The sequence below is a fragment of the Solanum verrucosum genome, unplaced genomic scaffold (assembly GCF_900185275.1).
Source record: "Solanum verrucosum unplaced genomic scaffold, falcon-dt-bn FXZP01000252.1, whole genome shotgun sequence".
NCBI classification, from domain to species: domain Eukaryota; kingdom Viridiplantae; phylum Streptophyta; class Magnoliopsida; order Solanales; family Solanaceae; genus Solanum; species Solanum verrucosum.
The window spans coordinates 2,613,691-2,632,765 of record NW_026019988.1 but is presented as its reverse complement, the minus strand read 5'-3'; the positions used below and the strand labels follow the sequence as shown (position 1 = coordinate 2,632,765).

The following is a 19,075-nucleotide window of genomic DNA, read 5'->3' as shown; positions in this document are numbered from 1 at the left end:
ATTCTCTTTAGTTATAGTTATTCTGTGTACTCGTCGGGCTTATGGGGGTCCGTCCGAGTTTTTATTTAACTTGCGCACGAGTGTACCTTCTAGGCTTATGGGGGTCCAGTTAGGTGTAGTTAGCTTATAGATTACTTTAGTTAGTTCTTTGTACACTCGTGTGCATTCCATTGTTAGTTAGATTTTAGTTCTTGACTTCGATTTGTGTTATTCCTTCTTTTCATACTGCCTTTACTTTTCAAGTTCAGTCGGCCAATGATGCCTACTGGGTACCTTTTGTTTTGGTACTCATGCTACGCTCTGCATCTATTTCGTGATGTAGGTCCGGGAACTAGTAGCCAGCGTTGATCGAGCTTGGAGCAGATTGATCCGGAGACGGGAGTGAGCACACGACGTTTTGTACTATTTCAGTCTCCATCTGTATATATAGACTTGTCTTTTACCTTTCGAGACAGTCCAGTCTCTGTTGTCCACTTTTGAGACTTGTACTCATTTTGTTAGTAGCTCTGTACTAGTGACTTCCAGGTTCTGGGAGGGATCTTTATTTGTATATATGTTTTTGGTTTGCTTCCGCTTGTTTATATTGTTATTTGCCTACTCTTGTTTAGTTTATACCCTCAGACCCTAGGAGCAGTATTTGCAGCTCACGAAGATTCCCTAAATTGTTAGGAATATTTCCTTTGAGAGAGTTATCATTTAGCGCCAGTGTCTGAAGCTTGGAAGCATTTGTTATGAACAATGGAATTTCCCCTTCAAGCTGATTGTCTCCCAAGTAAAGTTCTTTAAGGTTCGGAAGATGAAGACCTGTAGTGGTTGGAATTCTCCCCGAGAGGTTATTGAAACTAAAATTGATCACTTCCAAAGACGATATGTTGAAAATAGCCTCTGGAATTTGACCAATAAGATTAGAATTATTGGCAAAGCTTAATTCTCTCAAATTTGATAGCTTCCCTAATTCTTGAAGAATTTACCCTTTCATCCAATTGACTGAAATTGTTGTAACAATCTCAAACTTTGGACAGGATCTATTACCCCCTACACTATTTAATAATGTATTTTAAGGATATATAAGTGTCCAGCTGGACAAATTACTATTTATAATGATGCGATATTTATGATGTCCACGTGGACACCCATTTATCTTTAAAATACAATAGTATTAAATAGTGCGGGATAATAGGTCTTGCCCAACGTTTGGGATTGTTACAACAATTTTGGTCAAAGTTTGGATATATTTCGAACCTTTTTTCCCTAGATTATATGATCCTAATATTTAGTTGATTGTTATTTTTTAGGGAAAAATGTCTAAAATATATCCGAACTTTGACCGAAATTATTGTAATAATCCCAAACTTTGGGTAGAACCTTTTACCCCCTCCACTATTTTTAGTGTATTTTAAAGGTATATATGTGCCCACGCGACCATCATAAAAACTGCATCATCATCATATATTATTAAAAGTGGAAAGCTCTAAAGATAAAAAGTTGGATTACCATTTTACCCCTAAACTAAATTAAACATCTAATTAATTAAATAATATTATTTTAATTATTTTTTGAATTGTAAGTTTTTTATTAGAAAGGGAATGTGGAAGAACAAGAGCTATTTAGGATTTCTAGAATTTTAATAATATTATTTTAATTGTTTTTTGAATTGTAAGTTATTTATTAAAAAGGGAATGTGGAAGGACAAGAGCTATTTAGGTTTTCTAGAATTTTAAATAAGTACATGAATCAAGGTTTCCCTCCTTTTAATCTTAAATTAAAGAATATGAAGAGTTGTAGCTAAATCAATATATACCACTACCAAATACAAATTTGTTATCTTGAATTCTTCCACTAGCATTTCTACGTACTCCTATGGTAAAGTTCCTTCTTTTTCCATCTTCTATTGTTTGTTTGTAAGATTTTTATCATTTATAGATTTTTACAAATTAGAAAGGATTGTTTCAATTATATTCTTTATTTACGATTGTTTCTCTTTTTGGAATATCTTGTTACTATTTTGTGTAGAAATGTAAAATCACTATACATGTTGCCTTGCAATGTATCCGGTGCTATTTGGCTTGGAGTAATTTTGGTATTCTCAACTAATTACTAATAATTATACTTAATAGGTTCACAACTACAATGTTTTGAAAATACAAATGGACACAAGAGAGGAATTTATTTTTTAATATTATTTAATTTTTCTTTTGCTTAAACTAATCAATAGTTGAGGTGTCTATATTCATGAATTCAGATGAAGAGAAATGAGAGAAAAACAGAAAAATTTAGGATGAAGTTCTAGGTACAAACAACTACATAATCTCTTTCAATGCTATGAAATTATTCGGTGAATTAAAATAAACCTTTTTTACTTAATGCATACTAATTGAACTTTTTAAAAAAGATTTGTCTAATACTCCGAACTATTTTATTTTATTCATCTAAATGATTATTTTGCTTTTAAAATTAATAATGATATTCTTTGCATTTAATTTTTGAAGCTGGTATGAATTTTTTTTAATAAAACAACTAAACTAATTTATGATCTGGGAGTAACAATAAAGCGAATAGCAGGTTTGACATCTTCACTTTATTTAGAAACACCTAAAATAGTTTGAAGCAAGATGAATTCATAAAGTTAGAAATATCAAGTATGACTTCTACATTGTCTTACAATGACTAAGTTTGATTACCTTATATTTACATGAACCAAATTCATTTGATTCGACATTTTTTGTGTTTTTTTTTAATAAATTATATATGCAAGGTTTGGTTCATTGCTTTAAAGTTATGCATAGGATCGATCTAATATTATAATTTCACCCTTATTTTTAAAGGAAGCAAATAGTAAGATGAATTGATTGAGGTTAAGTTGGTATTATATTTTAAAATATAATATTTATTTAACTTTATAAGAGTTTTTAATTATTGACATATGGAACACACGCGCAACACGCGTGTCCAGAGACTAGTTATAAATAATAACTTGTCCACGTGGGTGTATATATACATTTAAAATACACTATTAAATAGTGTAGAGGGGGGTAATAGGTCCTCCCCAAAGTTTGGGATTGTTATAGCAATTTCGGTCAAAGTTCGAATATATTTCGAACCCTTTTCCTTTTTTTTAACCTCCTCATATTTTGTTTTTGGTAAAATACATAGATAGATACTTAGATTTTGCCTCAAGTATCCGTTTGATACTAAAATTATCTATCCAGTGATCATCTAGATACATTAACTTAATTATAATGTCTCTTAAACACAAGTATCTGATGTAGAAAATTATGTATCTCAAAGTCAATTTTGAGTACATGAAATCTTATTATTACCTATATTTTCTCATTTTTTTTAATCTAGAAAGGACCTTAATTTCACTATTATTTATTAGGTATTGTTTCATAATGTATCGTATTGTGAACCTTAACTTTTGCTTATGACCATCTAAACGTCTTATCCTGATTTAAATTGGTTCTATAAACACACTCTAATACATGAATTGCACTCGTCAATAATAAGGCAAAGTAACAAAATAACAAAATTATTTTTATGAATGGAAATTGTCATATGAATACTTTTTTAACAAGGGGTATTCAAGTTCATTGTCACATGAGCATCCATTGTTTCAACTAAGTCGGGCCTGAAGAGATTAAAAAAAATGGATAAGGTAATTTTTTAAAGTTTACATCGTATTTTTAGAAGTTAAAATAAGTACTTTAAGATTATATTTTTCTAATTCAATGAGTTTGTTAACGGAAAAGTAATCATGCTTTAGATAGACGACAAGTATAAATGCGTCACTATTTTAATGAGGATATGTCACCTACAAATTCCGAGGCAAATACAAATGAAGGAGAGAGAGGCGAAAAGAGAGATTTCCGAGCTTGCAAACAAAAAGCAAAATAGTGCAGCTAAATACCTTCATTAATTTAAATAGACTCAAATTTCCAAAATGTGAAAACAGATTAATATGGATGAGGAAAATAAGTAGCAAAAAGATTAGTGTGAAAACAGATTAAAAGGAGGAAAATAAGAAAAGGAATTTATCCATTTTTTCCTTGACAGTTGACACTCCTAACTACTACTTGGGTTGTGTTTCACAAAATCGGCTAACTCATAATAGAAGGAAGAATTCTTGTTAAGAGGTTCGTAAACTTCATACTATTTTTCAAGTCTTTACTGCAAACTTATCCCCACATGTACTATCACATCAATCAAACAATATTCTTTATCATCTGTACCTGGAGAAAGAATTGTTTAGGGACCCAACCACCGCGTGGTTATGGCCTGATGGGATTTGGAGAGTCGTCATAGGAAATAAAAGAGAAAGCAGAGGAACTACTGCTCTTTTATACAAAAGCAAAGATTTTATTCACTGGACAGACTCTGCATTCGTCCAGTGAAACTACAATTCCAAAATCTTCCTTAGAAAATTTGGTATTCAAAACCAATGGTGTAGGAACTGTTTGCAACTTGCATCTCCAGGACATACTTTTGCTGATTGATATGCTTCCATGCATCCCAAAAAAGACTTCATCCGAAGCAATTCTTACTCATCACAGCCCGTAACAAGTAAATCATCAATATATAAAGAAACAATTAGGGAGTGTACTCTTCACTGCACTTGGAGCCTGCATGCAGCAACCCCATATAAAGCTTTTTTTGAAGCTTATACACTTTCTTGAACCACAAAACATTCGAGTTGAGCTACATAAATCTCCTATACTAGAAAACCATTCAAGAAGATTTACTTGCAAGTGTATGTTAAGCAAATCGTCAATAACTTTTGAATGATACTGAAGAACAGGGAGATCAAATTTAAGTATAAATTATATGCACTTACGGTGTAAAAACTATTGAATTACTAGGATCGTCACTTGCAAAACTCACCAAGTCCAACTAAGTATTTCATTTATAAAAGGGAAAAAGGACAAATATACCCCCAAACTATCGTAAATTGCCAATACCCTCCGTCATACTTTTGGGACATTGATGCTCTTGCCATCCAAAACCTAGAGCATATATACCTTTATACTAACGGACATACACGTGTCACAATCTTATCCACCGATCCAACATTTATCGACGTATAAGATTGCACCACGTGTATGTCCGTTAGTATAAAGGGTATATATGCTCTAGTTTTTGGACAGCAGGGGCACCAATGTCCCAAAAGGATGACAGAGGGTATCTGCATACCATTTACGATAGTTCAAAGGTACATTTGTCCTTTTTCCCTTTATAAAATACTACTCTAGTTGATATATCAATAGGAAGAAACTAATGAATCAAAAATATGAAGTAGAGGCAAATAGAAACAGAAAGTAACATAGTGCAACTAAACACTTCCGCAATTTTATTCAAACATTCAAAACATATTAAAGAGTACTACTAAATCTGAAATCACAAAATAAGGGAAATGCAACACTCTGAAGTACAAGCAGTACATGTCTCCAGGTAGTACAATCGACTAAACAAATCAGGTAAGCAAAAAAGCATCATATTAACTTGCAGCTCAGAAAAGAACACCATCGGAACAGATTTTGATCACTTCTATGTTTCCTGAAATGCGTTCTTGATTTTGTTAAGCCTCTTGACTACATCTTTCATGGTCACTCTTGATTTTGGCGTTTCCTTTGTGCAGTCTAAACCCAATTCTATCATGGAGGCTGTTTTATTTAAAAATATTATTTAGACTGATTTTAGAGTCGCCACTTAATTTTAAAGCAAAATTAAGAAAATTATTGTTTTCAAAAGACTAAAACAGTAAATCTATTGAAAACTATTAAGGGGGTTCGAGGTTCAAATTAGAATTTCGGGAAGGGTTTGAAAGCACCCGAAATGCCCACTAATACGCGATTATCCGACAATTAATTATTTGGTTAAAGTAATTTAACTTAACTTGAATTGCAAAATTGAACTATTTTTTAGTTAAGACCATTTTAAAAAGGGAAAAGGAGAAGTACTTAAATACTATCTAAGTGAGATAATTTGCAAAATTTATTCTTTAAGTCTTATTAAAGGTGATTGATTTAGTCAAGTTATAAAATCAAAACGGATATCTTTTGGGATTTGAATTTTAAAACCTTAAGATTTAGCAGCAAATATTGACAGATAAACAATTATGAAATAATAAAGTAAAGAAGGAAATTTGGGCCCAAGTCTAGTTTTCTGTCCGCTTGGGCCAGCACTTGGGCCTAATTTCATTTTGGGCCAAAAGGTCCAATTCTTACCACCTGTCCTAAATTCTAACAAAATAATAATAAGTAAAATAACAAGGGCTTAGGCCCAAAAATAACAAAATACAACTCTGAATTTGGGGCCTTTAGGCCCATTTTTCGCATTTTCGTATACACTAGACGTATACTAGTGTATACAATCATGTATTAACTCCAAACACCTGTATGCCCACGTCAAGGATATGTTCTTCAATTTTGAAGGTCGATCGACTCAACAAAAGGGTATTGGGCCTCCAAGGCCCCATAGGAAATGCGAGAAGGAGATGGAGTCCGTGAGGACATGGATAGATTTCACATGCAACAAAAACAAGTCAACTTATGAGTAACAACCTACTTGACTTAATATAAGAAACTAAAGGAGAGAAATAATCACTACCGCCTAATCATCACAGTGAGAACAAAATAAAAAAAATAAAAAATTAATTAGGATTAGAATTCGACAAGCTCTAATGTTGTATTGTATATATTGATTGTTGATAGGAATATATATTATTATATTATAAAATGAAATTGAAGGACATATGTATAATAATTGCTTCCACGTGAAAGTTGACGGCAGATTTTGGACAAACATTGTTGACCATTGAGTAATGATATGTTAAAATTGGAATTTGGGTTGGAGGTGTAATTGTTAGGCATGAATTAATATTATTATTATAATGTTAGGGGGTAAGAAGATTGAGGTGCTGTATTTATATGGGTCTACATATTGATATATATATAATTAAAATAAGTGAGTAAGCACAGAGAAACAAATGTTTCACATACATATATTTATATCCCATAGATAGTGACAAACATACAACCATAGATTAAAATGAACTAAATTCAAAAATTAATTTTACGGTAAATTCATTTAAATGAAAAAATCGACGGACAAGTTTAACCAAAATAAAAGACAAGGAGCACAAGGCGGATGAATGAATCCGAAAAGAGATGAACTAATAATATGCATATTGATAAGAGGAAGACAGGAAAGTAAGAAGAAAAAGAATGGAACTCCTTGTAACTCACTTTACTATTTACCTAATGACTCAAAAATCAAGTTGATCGAATTTCACAATTTTTCAACTTAACAGGAACAATGACTTTCAAGCATTCGGCAAACAAATGGGGACGGGGTTAGGAGAAAAGTCACAATGACCACAAATAGAACTCAACCTAAGCGAGTATAAAATGATCCAAAATATTTAACAGTGATCATAATTAAACAAACTTATACGAGATAAAGAAATTAGGATGAAATTTAGCCATCAAATCGGGTTATCAATGTTCGGGGCTAGAATACCAAACAAACAATGAATCTTTGCGATCAAATGACAAACCGTAAGAAAAGGGACTGAAGACACAACAGCTTGATCACTTTCCGCGTTAAAATTAAGCTAAGGTATGCCACTTATGTTAACCACAATATTGCAAATCAGCCAATGCAGGGAAACATGGGTCGCAACATCATTTTAATCATGAAAGATTTTGGAAATTGATAAGCATAAGATGTAAGAAACCAATCTGAACAAATAGGTTTAATATGTTTAGGACTTATACTACCTACAATCAAGTATCCCTATAATCTGAAGCATAAACAAATCAGCAGAGGAAAATATGTTTTGAGCATACGCGAGATAAGAACGAGAGGCGCTTAATTGCGTAAATGAGCAGCCACATTCCCCAAACTAAAAATAAGAGCGCCTTCAAACTTACAAAGACAGCTTAAATATACTAATCACAAAGACGCAACATCAAAGGGAGGAGCCAAGTTCTTAATCATAGATACTCTAGACATAAATCTCATACACAAACACGTTCTATGCCTCAGTTAACTAGAATACTGACTCAAACCCGAACGACAGGGCATTAGACACCAAAATAACTAAGAACAGAGACATTCGAGCTTAAAAAAACAAAGAATCTACAGAAAGTTCAGTTCATGAATGGAACATCCAATATGGGTTAATGATCAAGAAGGAGTTTACCTTCCCGGAGGCAGCGAACTGAAGACGAAACGAGCTAGAGGCGACACTTCCACCACGAAACTCGAACACGAACGACAACCCCAAAGTCTGGGCAGCAGTATTAAACTTAGACACCGCAACCAATTATCTCCTTTGTTTTCTTGAGGCGTATTTCGTATGAATTTTAACTGTTTTGTTTAGCTTAGCTCCATATTTTCACTCCCAAAAATCCCACAAAATCTCCTTCCTATTTTTTTTTCTTTACAGTGAACAACAACATATATAGGAGGGATTAGGGTTCGGAAAATGGGGGAAAACGGACCAAAAATCCGACAAACCAAGGCCCAAATCCAAATTCAAAAATAAAAAATCTTTCACCATTCAAGCTAAACACCCTTTTTCTTGAGATTTTGACTCATTCCGAAAGGGGAAAAAGGAGATGGATGGGTGGGATCAAATCACTCGTCCTTGGGCGCGACGTGGATCGATCCCACACTACAAGGACAAAGGACGCGGCTGCTGCAGGTGCCTTTTGCTGGAATTGCTACTTTGGCAGAGGTGGAAGAAGACAACAAGAAGAGCAGAGTGGTGCCTGTGCGCGTACCGATTCGCGCGTATTGACGCCGCTTGTCATTGCCGTTGGAATTGCTGTGTATTTGTTGATGTCTCCGAGTTCACGCCGTGAACTTATTGATGAAGAGCCGTTGTTGACGCGTGAGGGAGAAGTAGACGCGTGCAGGGGTCTGGGGTTGGGTTGCACGCGTCGCTGCTGGAGGCAAAGAGCGAAGAGTGTGGGGGGTCGTTTGTATCGTACTGCTGAGTTCTTTGGAAAGGGCAATGGGCCGGGTTAGGTGATTAATTGGTGGGCTACGTATTTAAAGGTGGGAGAAGGCTGCTACAAAATAAAGGAATGGACTGATGACAATTATGAAAGGGGTAAGAATTGACCCATTACAAATGGGTGGAAGACAAATAATAAAATGGCTATAATTGTAACTACAAAGAATTAACATGTAATCAATTGCGGTTAAAACTTGAGCCAAATGGAAATTAATTGGTGAAATTTGGCCAAAAGCTAAATAAGACGAACAAATTAATTAATGAGCTTCTTAATTTTAAACTAAATAAAATAATTAACTTTAAAAACTAACAATCCAAAATATTAACTACAATTTAAACTAAAACTAATTTAATTGAAAACTTACTAAAATTAAAATCTTTTTGAGATGATTTTTCGAATATTCATTAAATATATTAATTGTATACATAACTATAAAATATATTTATTATTTAAAAATTATAAAATTGACAGAATTACTTAAAATAACTTGCAAACTATTTTTGAAATTTTATAAAAAATTAATTAGTTTAAATCGTTGGAAATTGAAGAAGCTTGATGATTAATTATATCGGGGAAGGTCAAAATTGGGTGTCAACAGAGGCTACGCACATTTCACTTTTACAAGTGATTTGTTCTTCCTCAGAAAAAATATTGGCATCCACAACGTCCATCATACTCCCTGAAAATGATTGTATTATCCATTTCCTCAGGTCAAGATTTTCATTGCATATCTCGTCATCTGTTGGCCTTCTTTGGTCAAAACCTCCATCAACATGATGCCGTAGCTATAAACATCACCACTAGCAGACACTATTCCTTCCGAGCCATATTCTTAGAAAAGGATTGAAGAAAAGTTACTCAATTGAAATACAACAATAATTCTATTTTTACTTCTACAACTTGGAGAGGCAATGGCCAAGTCAACTGGTGTAGTAAAAACACCAGTGCAGACACAAAGCAAACTGAAATCAATGGAGAATACACTAAGAGAATGGGTCGATGGAATACACTCAGGCCTCAGCTAGTAGTAGCAAACAGACTTGGGCAGAAGAGGTGGAAGTTTCAAAGTTTGGTTAATGCAGACAAGGAGAATATGGGGGTACAGTGAAGGGTGTGGATGATTACCACAAACTTCCTAATTGATGGTGAACATGCTTAAGTTGGAATGTGAGAGGTCTTAATGGCCTCAATAAACAGGAGGAGGTCAAACTCCTCTGTAATAAGTATGAAGTAGGTTTAATTGGGTTGCTGAGACCAAACTAATAAGTAATAAAATGGAGACAGTTATGTTCCAAGGATGGGAATACTTAAATAACTTGCAAAATCACTATAATGGAAGAGTCATAGTAACATGGAAGCCGAATTTGTATGAAGTACATTTGATAGAAGGCGAAGTACATGCAGAGTAGTGTTTAAGTCACTACAATTGGAGAATATAGCTACATATGTGTATGCACATAATACTAAGGAGGAAAGGAGAGAACTATGGGGGCATCTTAGCGGAGTTAAGGACAGATGTAAGGCTCCATGGGAGACTTTAACAATGTGCTTAAGCAAGACGACAGAATAGGGGGAAATCCTGTCACCTATGCAGGAGTGTGTAGAGGAATGTAGCCTGACAGAAATGCCCAGCTCTGGAATCCCTTACACTTGGAATGATAAGCAGGATCAGAGAAGAGTCTTCCTCAAGGTGTGAGTGATCATTGTCCAGCCAAACTATCACTAGTACAGTGTACTTAAATATTGGAGCAGTTATCCAGACTTCCTAGGTATGGTACTGTGTACTTAAATATTGTGCAATACTAAGGCTGGTAAAAAAGATGAAAAGTGAACTGAAAAGGTTACGTACATGCCAGAAACTATAACAATTGAAATATAACAATAGTTTTCTTTTTACTTCTACAACTTGGAGAGGCTTAATTATGATAAGAGAAAATCAATCAGAGTAGATTTTTTATACCTGGTGCAATGTATCCAAGAGTGCCCAATGTCTCTGTATGTGCCATGGACTTGCTGACAGCTAAAATCTTAGAGATTCCAAAATCACCAACATGAGCCACCATATCTTCATCCAAAAGAACGTTGCTTGGCTTTAAGGCGTAATGAACTATTGGAGTGACATGACCATGATGTAGATATTCAACTGCCATAGCTGCATCAAGCATTACAGTGACTCTTTGAAGGAGGTTCAACTGGGACTCTTCTCTATACAACCAATTCTCAAGACTCCCATTGGGCATATATTGCAGAACAAAGGCTCTTATATAGTCCCTAGAACAAGTAGTAATCACCGGAACAAGATTTCTATGTCTAACATGTAACATCCGGCAATATGAAATAATTGAAGAGGCTTAGAATTGGAAATTTTCATTTTTTTGGAAAGAATTTAAAGTTTTGGAAATTTTGGCTAAGTATGGAAAATGTGAAATTTTGGCCAACTTTGAACAGCCATAAATTCTAGCTCAGGATGAGTTAGGTGGAATTACAGTTATGGTTGCAAAGTTCATGGAACGACCTTTCCAACGCCACCGAGTTTTCTCGATTCCGAGTTCGTATGAGGGAGTTATGACCTTTGAAAGTTGGGCAGTTGACAAGGAAATCCGTCCGGGAATCTTTAAGGGCATTTTAGTCTTTTCCCTAGCCAATTCTTTTGAGCTCATATTGTTGTATTAGAATGATCTTTGGATCATTTTTGTCCCTTTTTGAAGAGAAAGAGTTAGGGTTCTTGAGATTTAAGAAGAGGAGAAGGAGAAGGAGAAGAAGAGAAGGAAGAGGAGCTTAGTCAAGATCGTTGTGGATTTTCGTCGGGGGTGATCCCTATTAAAGGTATGTGAGTTTTTCGTGTGGGTTGATCCTTTCCCCCACACACACCTAGTTTATTATATGATTGAGAAAAGATTGGAATAGTTGTTGAAGTTGTTAAAGTTGTTGAAGTTGTTAAAGTTGGTGAAGTTGGTGAAGTTGTTAGTTGTTGATGTTGTGGATTGTGTAGTTGAAACCTATTGTATGTTGAGGGAATTATGATTCTAAGAGTTATGACCATTGGAGGTTGATTCACATCTTTTCGCAACAAATATCTGGGCTGTCGATCCCCATCTACGGGCGTGACCTACGGACCGTAGATCAATCGACGGTCCGTACTGGTCAACCGTCGATCAAGACAGAAGTTAGTTTTTGGGGCGTCGATCTACGGGTCCGACCCAAGGTCCGTAGCTCGATCCACGGACTGTAAGTCAGGACCGTAGGTCAACACTTAGTCTTTTTCTTAAATAAATTCTGGGGAAAATCTCTGACGCGATCTACGGACCTACAGTACGGACCGTAGGTTCATCTACGGTCCGTCGATGGCTTCCGTAGATGCCGCCTGTGTCACCAGAAATCTAAAGTCTCAGCCAAGTTCCCCATTCCTTTTCTCACTTTCTCAAGCAAGTTCCAAAGTATTATTACCTATGTTTTATGGTTGTTTCCGACACTCCATAGTGCGTCTAAGAGTTCAAGAATCCCTCCATAACATGTGATCGAACACCTTGAATTATAATTCCGATTCAAGGAAAGATGGTTCCAAGTCAAGTGAAGTTAGCAGTCAAGTTAAGTCAAGAGTTTAAAGTTGAGTTCAGTCTCAAAGTTATTAGGGAACTATGTATTCCCAAAGAAGTTTTAAAGAAATGTTTTTACAATTGAACAAGGTTGGAAACTGAGATTTCCAAAGGGGCCTTCGGGCTAGTTTTTGAGTAATTATCTCATATCAGCAGGAATAAATATGTTTTAAAAACATAAGAGCCAGTACATTTTTGGGAGTAGTATCGAGCACCGAATTGGGGGAGCGTTCCAAAGAACCCACAGCCCCCATAGAACCATGTTAGCCACCATGGGTAGAAAAGGATCATGCTTTCTAGATGAATCCTTTTCAGATTAGACTAGTGGATCCATTAGGCAGTTCAGGTCTTATACCTTTGGCCGGGTATAAGATGCTCTGGCAGCGTGAGGTCGATCGCTGTATCATCACTATAGCTCTTATGTGATGGTTGTCGGTTAGAAAAACTCCCACAGCAGTTATTGTATTTTCATACTCAGAGATTATTGTATTTTTATATACATCAGTTATTGTATTTCTATATACATTTCAGGCTTATTGTATCTTTGTATACACACAGAGTTTATAGCATGTTTTAAACAGTCTTTCTTTATATCGCACTTGTTTAAATTGCCTTATATTGAAAGAAGTCAGTCAGGTTGAGTTGAGTTGAGACAGGTAAGCTATTCAGTTTCTTCCAGATTTCTCCTTCTAGCCGTTGTTGCTTAGTTTCCAGCTTGCATACTCGTACATTCCATGTACTGATGCCAGTTGGCCTGCATCGTTTCATGATGCAGATTCAGGTATCCCAGATCAGCAGCCTGCACGTCGTTGATCCAGCTGAGCACTCCAGAGTCAGTGGTGAGCCTCCTTGCATTCCGGAGGGCTCAATTATTGAGTGTTCTTAGTTTTGATTTTATTAGGATGTTGCGGGGTCTGTCCCAACATCCATCTCAGTATTTTTAGAGGCTTCATAGACAGACAGTCAGTCAGCTAGTTTGAGTCTCTTATATATATATATATTATGTAAATATCCTATTTTGAGATTCGGGTTGCCTTAGGGCCATATTTTATAAGTTAAGTTGTTTTTTGAATATTGCATTGCTTTGAGTTATTCTGTTGAGTTAGGTTTCCGCTGAGTTAAGAAAGCCAGGCCAAGGGTTCGCTTGGGGCCAGCAATGGTCTCCGAGTGCCGGTCCCGCCCAGGGTGTAGGCTCGGGGCGTGACAAACTTGGTATCAGAGCACAGAGTTCAAGAGTCCTAGGGAGTCTATGAAGCCGTGTCTGTAGAGTCCTAGTTATCGGTGTGAAGCGCGCCACATCTATAATTGGGAGGCTGCAACATTTAGGAAGATTTCTCATTTCTTTCACACTCATTTCGTGCGTTAGAGTTGATCTCTAAAAAGTTTCTCTCTAATCCGTGCTTGCGCGTGTTTCAGATAGTCATGCCTCCACGAAGAGTTGGCAGAGGGCGTTTCCTAGACGCTATGTTGATGAGCAAGAGTTACCTGATGCACCTGGAGTGCAAGATCATGGGGAAGTTTCTAATGCCGAGTTCAGAGAGGCAATTAGAATGTTGAGTCAAGCTGTAGCTAATCAGATTGGTCAGCAAAGGGGAGCTCGACAGAAGGAGCTGACACTTCTAGGATTCGTGAGTTCTTGGGAATGAATCCTCCGAGTTTCATGGGTTCGAGCACTACTGAGGATCCAGAAAACTTCATTGAAGAGTCGAAGAAGATTTTTGATGTGATGCATGTGGTAGATACTGAGCGGGTCGAACTAGCTGCTTATCAATTGAAGGATGTAGATAGAACTTGGTTCGACCAGTGGAAAGGGGACAGAGTTGAGAATGCACCACCTGCGAGTTGGGCCTGTTTTGAGGAAGCTTTCTTGGGACATTTCTTTCCTCGAGAACTGAAAGAGGCCAAGGTACGTGAGTTCCTCACACTTAAGCAGGAGTCCTTGAGTGTTCATGAGTACAGTCTGAAGTTCACCCAACTTTCCCGCTATGCTCCGGAGATGGTTGCAGACATGAGAAATAGAATGAGTTTGTTTGTTGCTGGGCTGTCTCGGTTGTCGAGCAAGGAAGGTAGGGCGGCAATGCTCATCGGGGACATGGACATATCAAGGTTGATGGTTTATATGCAGCAGGTTGAGGAAGAGAAGCTGAGGGACAGAGAAGAGTTCAGAAATAAGAGAGCTAAGATCGGGAACGAGTCCGGGCAGCAGAAAGGTGTTTCAAACCGTTCCTCCCTTCAGCAAAGGCAATAGGGACCTGCTCCATCAATTGCTAGAGCACCTGCACCCAGATACAGAGGTGAATTTAATGTTCAGAATTCGAAGGACTTCAGGGCTAGACCAGCACAATCTTCGGGTAGTGTGGCGCAAGGGAGTAGTAAGCCTCCGGTTTGCGCCAAATGTGGTAGGAACCACTCAGGTATTTGTCGAGAAGGCTCCCTTGGTTGTTTCAAGTGTGGTCAGAATGGGCATTTCATGCGAGAGTGTCCAAAGAATAGGCAGGGTAATGGAGGCAATAAAGCACAGTCTTCTTCAGTTATTCCCCCAGACAGGACGACACCTAGAGGAGCTACTGCTAGTGTTGGTGGAGGAGCGAACCGCCTTTATGCTATCACCAGTCGCCATGAGCAAGAGAATTCTCCGAATGTTGTAACTGGTATGATCAAAGTCTTTGCTTTTAATGTGTATGCTTTGCTAGACCCAGGAGCAAGTTTATCGTTTGTAACTCCTTATGTTGCAAATCAGTTTGAGGTTCTTCCTGAAAGACTTTGTGAACCCTTTTGTGTTTCTACACCTATTGGGGAGTCTATTCTAGCGGAAAGAGTTTATCGTGATTGTCCTGTTTCCATCAGTCACAAGAACACCAAGGCTGATTTGGTTGAGTTAGAAATGGTAGATTTCGATGTCATTCTAGGCATGGATTGGCTTCATGCTTGTTATGCGTCGATAGATTGTAGAACTCGAGCCGTCAAGTTTCAGTTTCCGAATGAGCCAGTCCTAGAGTGGAGTAGTAGTTCAACAATGCCTAAGGGTCGTTTTATTTCGTACCTTAAGGCAAGAAAGTTAGTTTTGAAGGGTTGTATCTATCACTTAATCCGAGTCCATGACTCTAGTGTTGAGATACCTCATTTCCAGTCAGTTCTTATAGTAAGAGAGTTTCCAGAAGTTTTTCCTGATGATCTACCCGAATTCCTCCTGAGAGAGAAATAGATTTCGGCATAGATCTCATTCCAGATACTCGTCCTATCTCTATTCCGCCATATAGAATGGCACCAGCAGAGTTGAAAGAGTTGAAAGAGCAGTTGAAAGGTCTCTTAAAAAAGGGTTTCATTCGACCGAGTGTCTCACCTTGGGGTGCTCCGGTTTTGTTTGTGAGAAAGAAAGATGGTTCCCTTAGAATGTGTATAGACTACCGCCAGTTGAATAAGGTTACCATCAAGAACAAGTACCCTCTTCCGAGGATTGATGATCTTTTTATCAGCTTCAGGGTGCCACTTGTTTTTCAAAGATTGACCTCCGATCAGGCTATCATCAGTTAAGGGTAAGGGAATGTGATATCCCAAAGACAGCTTTCAGAACCAGGTATGGTCATTATGAGTTTTTGGTCATGTCCTTTGGTTTGACCAATGCGCCCGCAGCTTTCATGGATTTGATGAATAGAGTCTTCAAACCTTATTTAGATATGTTTGTTATTGTCTTTATTGATGATATACTATTTATTCAAGGAATGAAGAAGATCATGCTAGTCATCTCAGAACAGTTCTTCAGACTTTGAAAGACAAGGAGTTGTATGCCAAGTTCTCTAAGTGTGAGTTTTGGCTTAAGTCTGTGGCATTCCTAGGCCACATTGTGTCCGGTGATGGAATTAAAGTTGATACTCGGAAAATTGAGGCAGTGCAGAATTGGCCTAGACCCACATCTCCAACTGAAATTAGGAGTTTCTTGGGATTAGCTGGCTATTATAGAAGGTTTGTCGAGGGTTCTCGAGTATTGCATCTCCTTTGACAAAGTTGACTCAGAAGACAGTGAAATTTCAATGGTCTGAAGCTTGTGAGAAAAGCTTTCAGGAATTGAAAAAGAGATTGATTACAGCTCCAGTTTTAACGCTACCAGAAGGTACTCAAGGTTTTGTGGTGTATTGTGATGCGTCTAGAGTTGCTTTGGGTTGTGTCTTAATGCAGAATGGCAAAGTTATAGCTTATGCCTCCAGACAGTTGAAGGTTCATGAGAAGAACTACCCAACCCATGACTTAGAGCTAGCTGCTGTGGTATTTGCTTTGAAGATATGGCGTCATTACTTGTATGGTGTGCATGTCGACATTTTCACTGATCACAAGAGCCTTCAATATGTGCTTACTCAGAAAGAGCTTAATCTCAGACAGAGGAGGTGGTTAGAGTTACTCAAGGATTATGACCTTAGTATTCTTTACCACCCAGGTAAGGCTAACGTCGTTGCTGATTCTTTAAGCAGGTTGTCTGTGGGTAGCACCGTCCATATTGAAGAAGGAAGAAGAAAGTTAGCAAAAGATGTGCACAGACTGGCATGCCTGGGAGTCAGCTTCACAGATTCCGCAGAAGGAGTTATAGCGGTAAGAGCAGGGCCGAGTCATCATTAATGTCGGAAGTGAAAGAAAAGCAAGATCAAGATCCCATTTTGCTCGAGTTGAAGGCAAATGTTCAGAAGCAAAGAGTATTAGCTTTTGAACAAGGGGGAGATGGTGTATTAAGATATCAAGGTAGAATGTGTGTACCTATGGTAGATGGACTCCAAGAAAAGATTATGGAGGAAGCTCATAGCTCCCGATATTCCGTTCATCCAGGTTCCACCAAGATGTATCGTGATTTGCGTGAAGTTTATTGGTGGAATGGCATGAAGAGGGGCATTGCTGAGTTTGTTGCTAAGTGTCCAAATTGCCAACAAGTGAAAGTTGAACACCAAAGGCCCGGTGGTTTGGCTCAGAGGATAGAACTTCCAGAGTGGAAGTGGGAGATGATCAATATGGATTTCATCATAGGGTTGCCGAGGTCTCGCAGACAGCATGATTCCATTTGGGTAATTGTCGACCGAATGACAAAGTCAGCTCATTTTCTACCGGTAAAGACTACCAATACAGCAGAAGATTATGCCAAGTTGTATGTTCAAGAGATAGTGAGACTTCATGGAGTCCCAATCTCTATTATTTCAGATAGAGGTGCACAGTTTACTGCACAGTTCTGGAAATCTTTTCAGAAGGGCTTGGGTTCAAAGGTGAACTTAAGTACTGCCTTTCATCCTCAGACTGATGGGCAAGCAGAACGCACTATTCAGACCTTAGAGGATATGTTGAGGGCTTGTGTAATCGATTTCAAAGGTAGTTGGGATGATCACCTACCTCTAATTGAATTTGCCTACAACAACAGTTATCACTCTAGCATCCAGATGGCTCCGTATGAAGCTCTTTATGGGAGAAGATGTAGATCTCCTATTGGATGGTTTGAAGTTGGTGAAGCACAGTTGATAGGACCAGATTTAGTTTACCAAGCTATGGAGAAGGTGAAAGTGATTCAAGAGAGGTTGAAGACGGCACAGAGTCGTCAGAAATCCTACACTGATGTTAGGAGAAGGGCATTAGAGTTTGAAGTAGACGATTGGGTATATTTGAAGGTTTCACCCATGAAAGGCGTTATGAGGTTCGGTAAGAAGGGGAAACTCAGTCCCCGGTATATTGGACCTTACCGCATAGCCAAGAGGATTGGCAATGTTGCTTATGAGTTGGAGTTATCACAAGAGCTAGCAGCGGTTCATCCGGTATTTCACATCTCTATGTTGAAAAAGTGCATAGGTGATCCTTCATTGATCCTACCGACTGAAAGTGTTAAGATCAAGGATAACTTATCTTATGAGGAAGTGCCGGTTCAGATTTTAGATCGCCAAGTTCGTAGGTTGAGAACGAAAGATGTGGCGTCAGTCAAGGTCCTTTGGAGGAACCAATTTGTTGAGGAAGCCACTTGGGAAGCCGAAGAGGACATGAAGAAGAGATATCCGCATCTTTTTGAATCCGGAGGGAATGCGGATTAAGGTATTAATTTCCTTCTTAGTGCTCTTTAAAATATAATGGGCATGTTGTCGTTGTTGTTGTAGTTGTTGTTGTTGTATGCATAATTGCTTGTTGGGTGTTTGAGTTAGATGTTACACCCTTAGTTTTGTAAGAGCAACCTCATTCGAGGACGAATGTTCCCAAGGGGGAGATATTGTAACATCCGGCAATATGAAATAATTGAAGAGGCTTAGAATTGGAAATTTTCATTTTTTTGGAAAGAATTTAAAGTTTTGGAAATTTTGGCTAAGTATGGAAAATGTGAAATTTTGGCCAACTTTGAACAGCCATAAATTCTAGCTCAGGATGAGTTAGGTGGAATTCCAGTTATGGTTGCAAAGTTCGTGGAACGACCTTTCCAACGCCACCGAGTTTGCTCGATTCCGA

General features: G+C 37.5%; 1 protein-coding gene across 1 annotated transcript in view; it reads right to left on the bottom strand.

The window, feature by feature from the left end:
- The window catches only part of LOC125818863 (receptor kinase-like protein Xa21), a 172,999-nt gene that overhangs the window by 21,058 nt on the left and 132,866 nt on the right, over positions 1–19,075 (bottom strand). Inside the window, exon 3 of the mRNA XM_049498376.1 lies at positions 9,784–9,851. Coding sequence (XP_049354333.1) covers positions 9,784–9,851 — 68 coding nt within the window. The remainder of the gene's footprint in view (positions 1–9,783; positions 9,852–19,075) is intronic.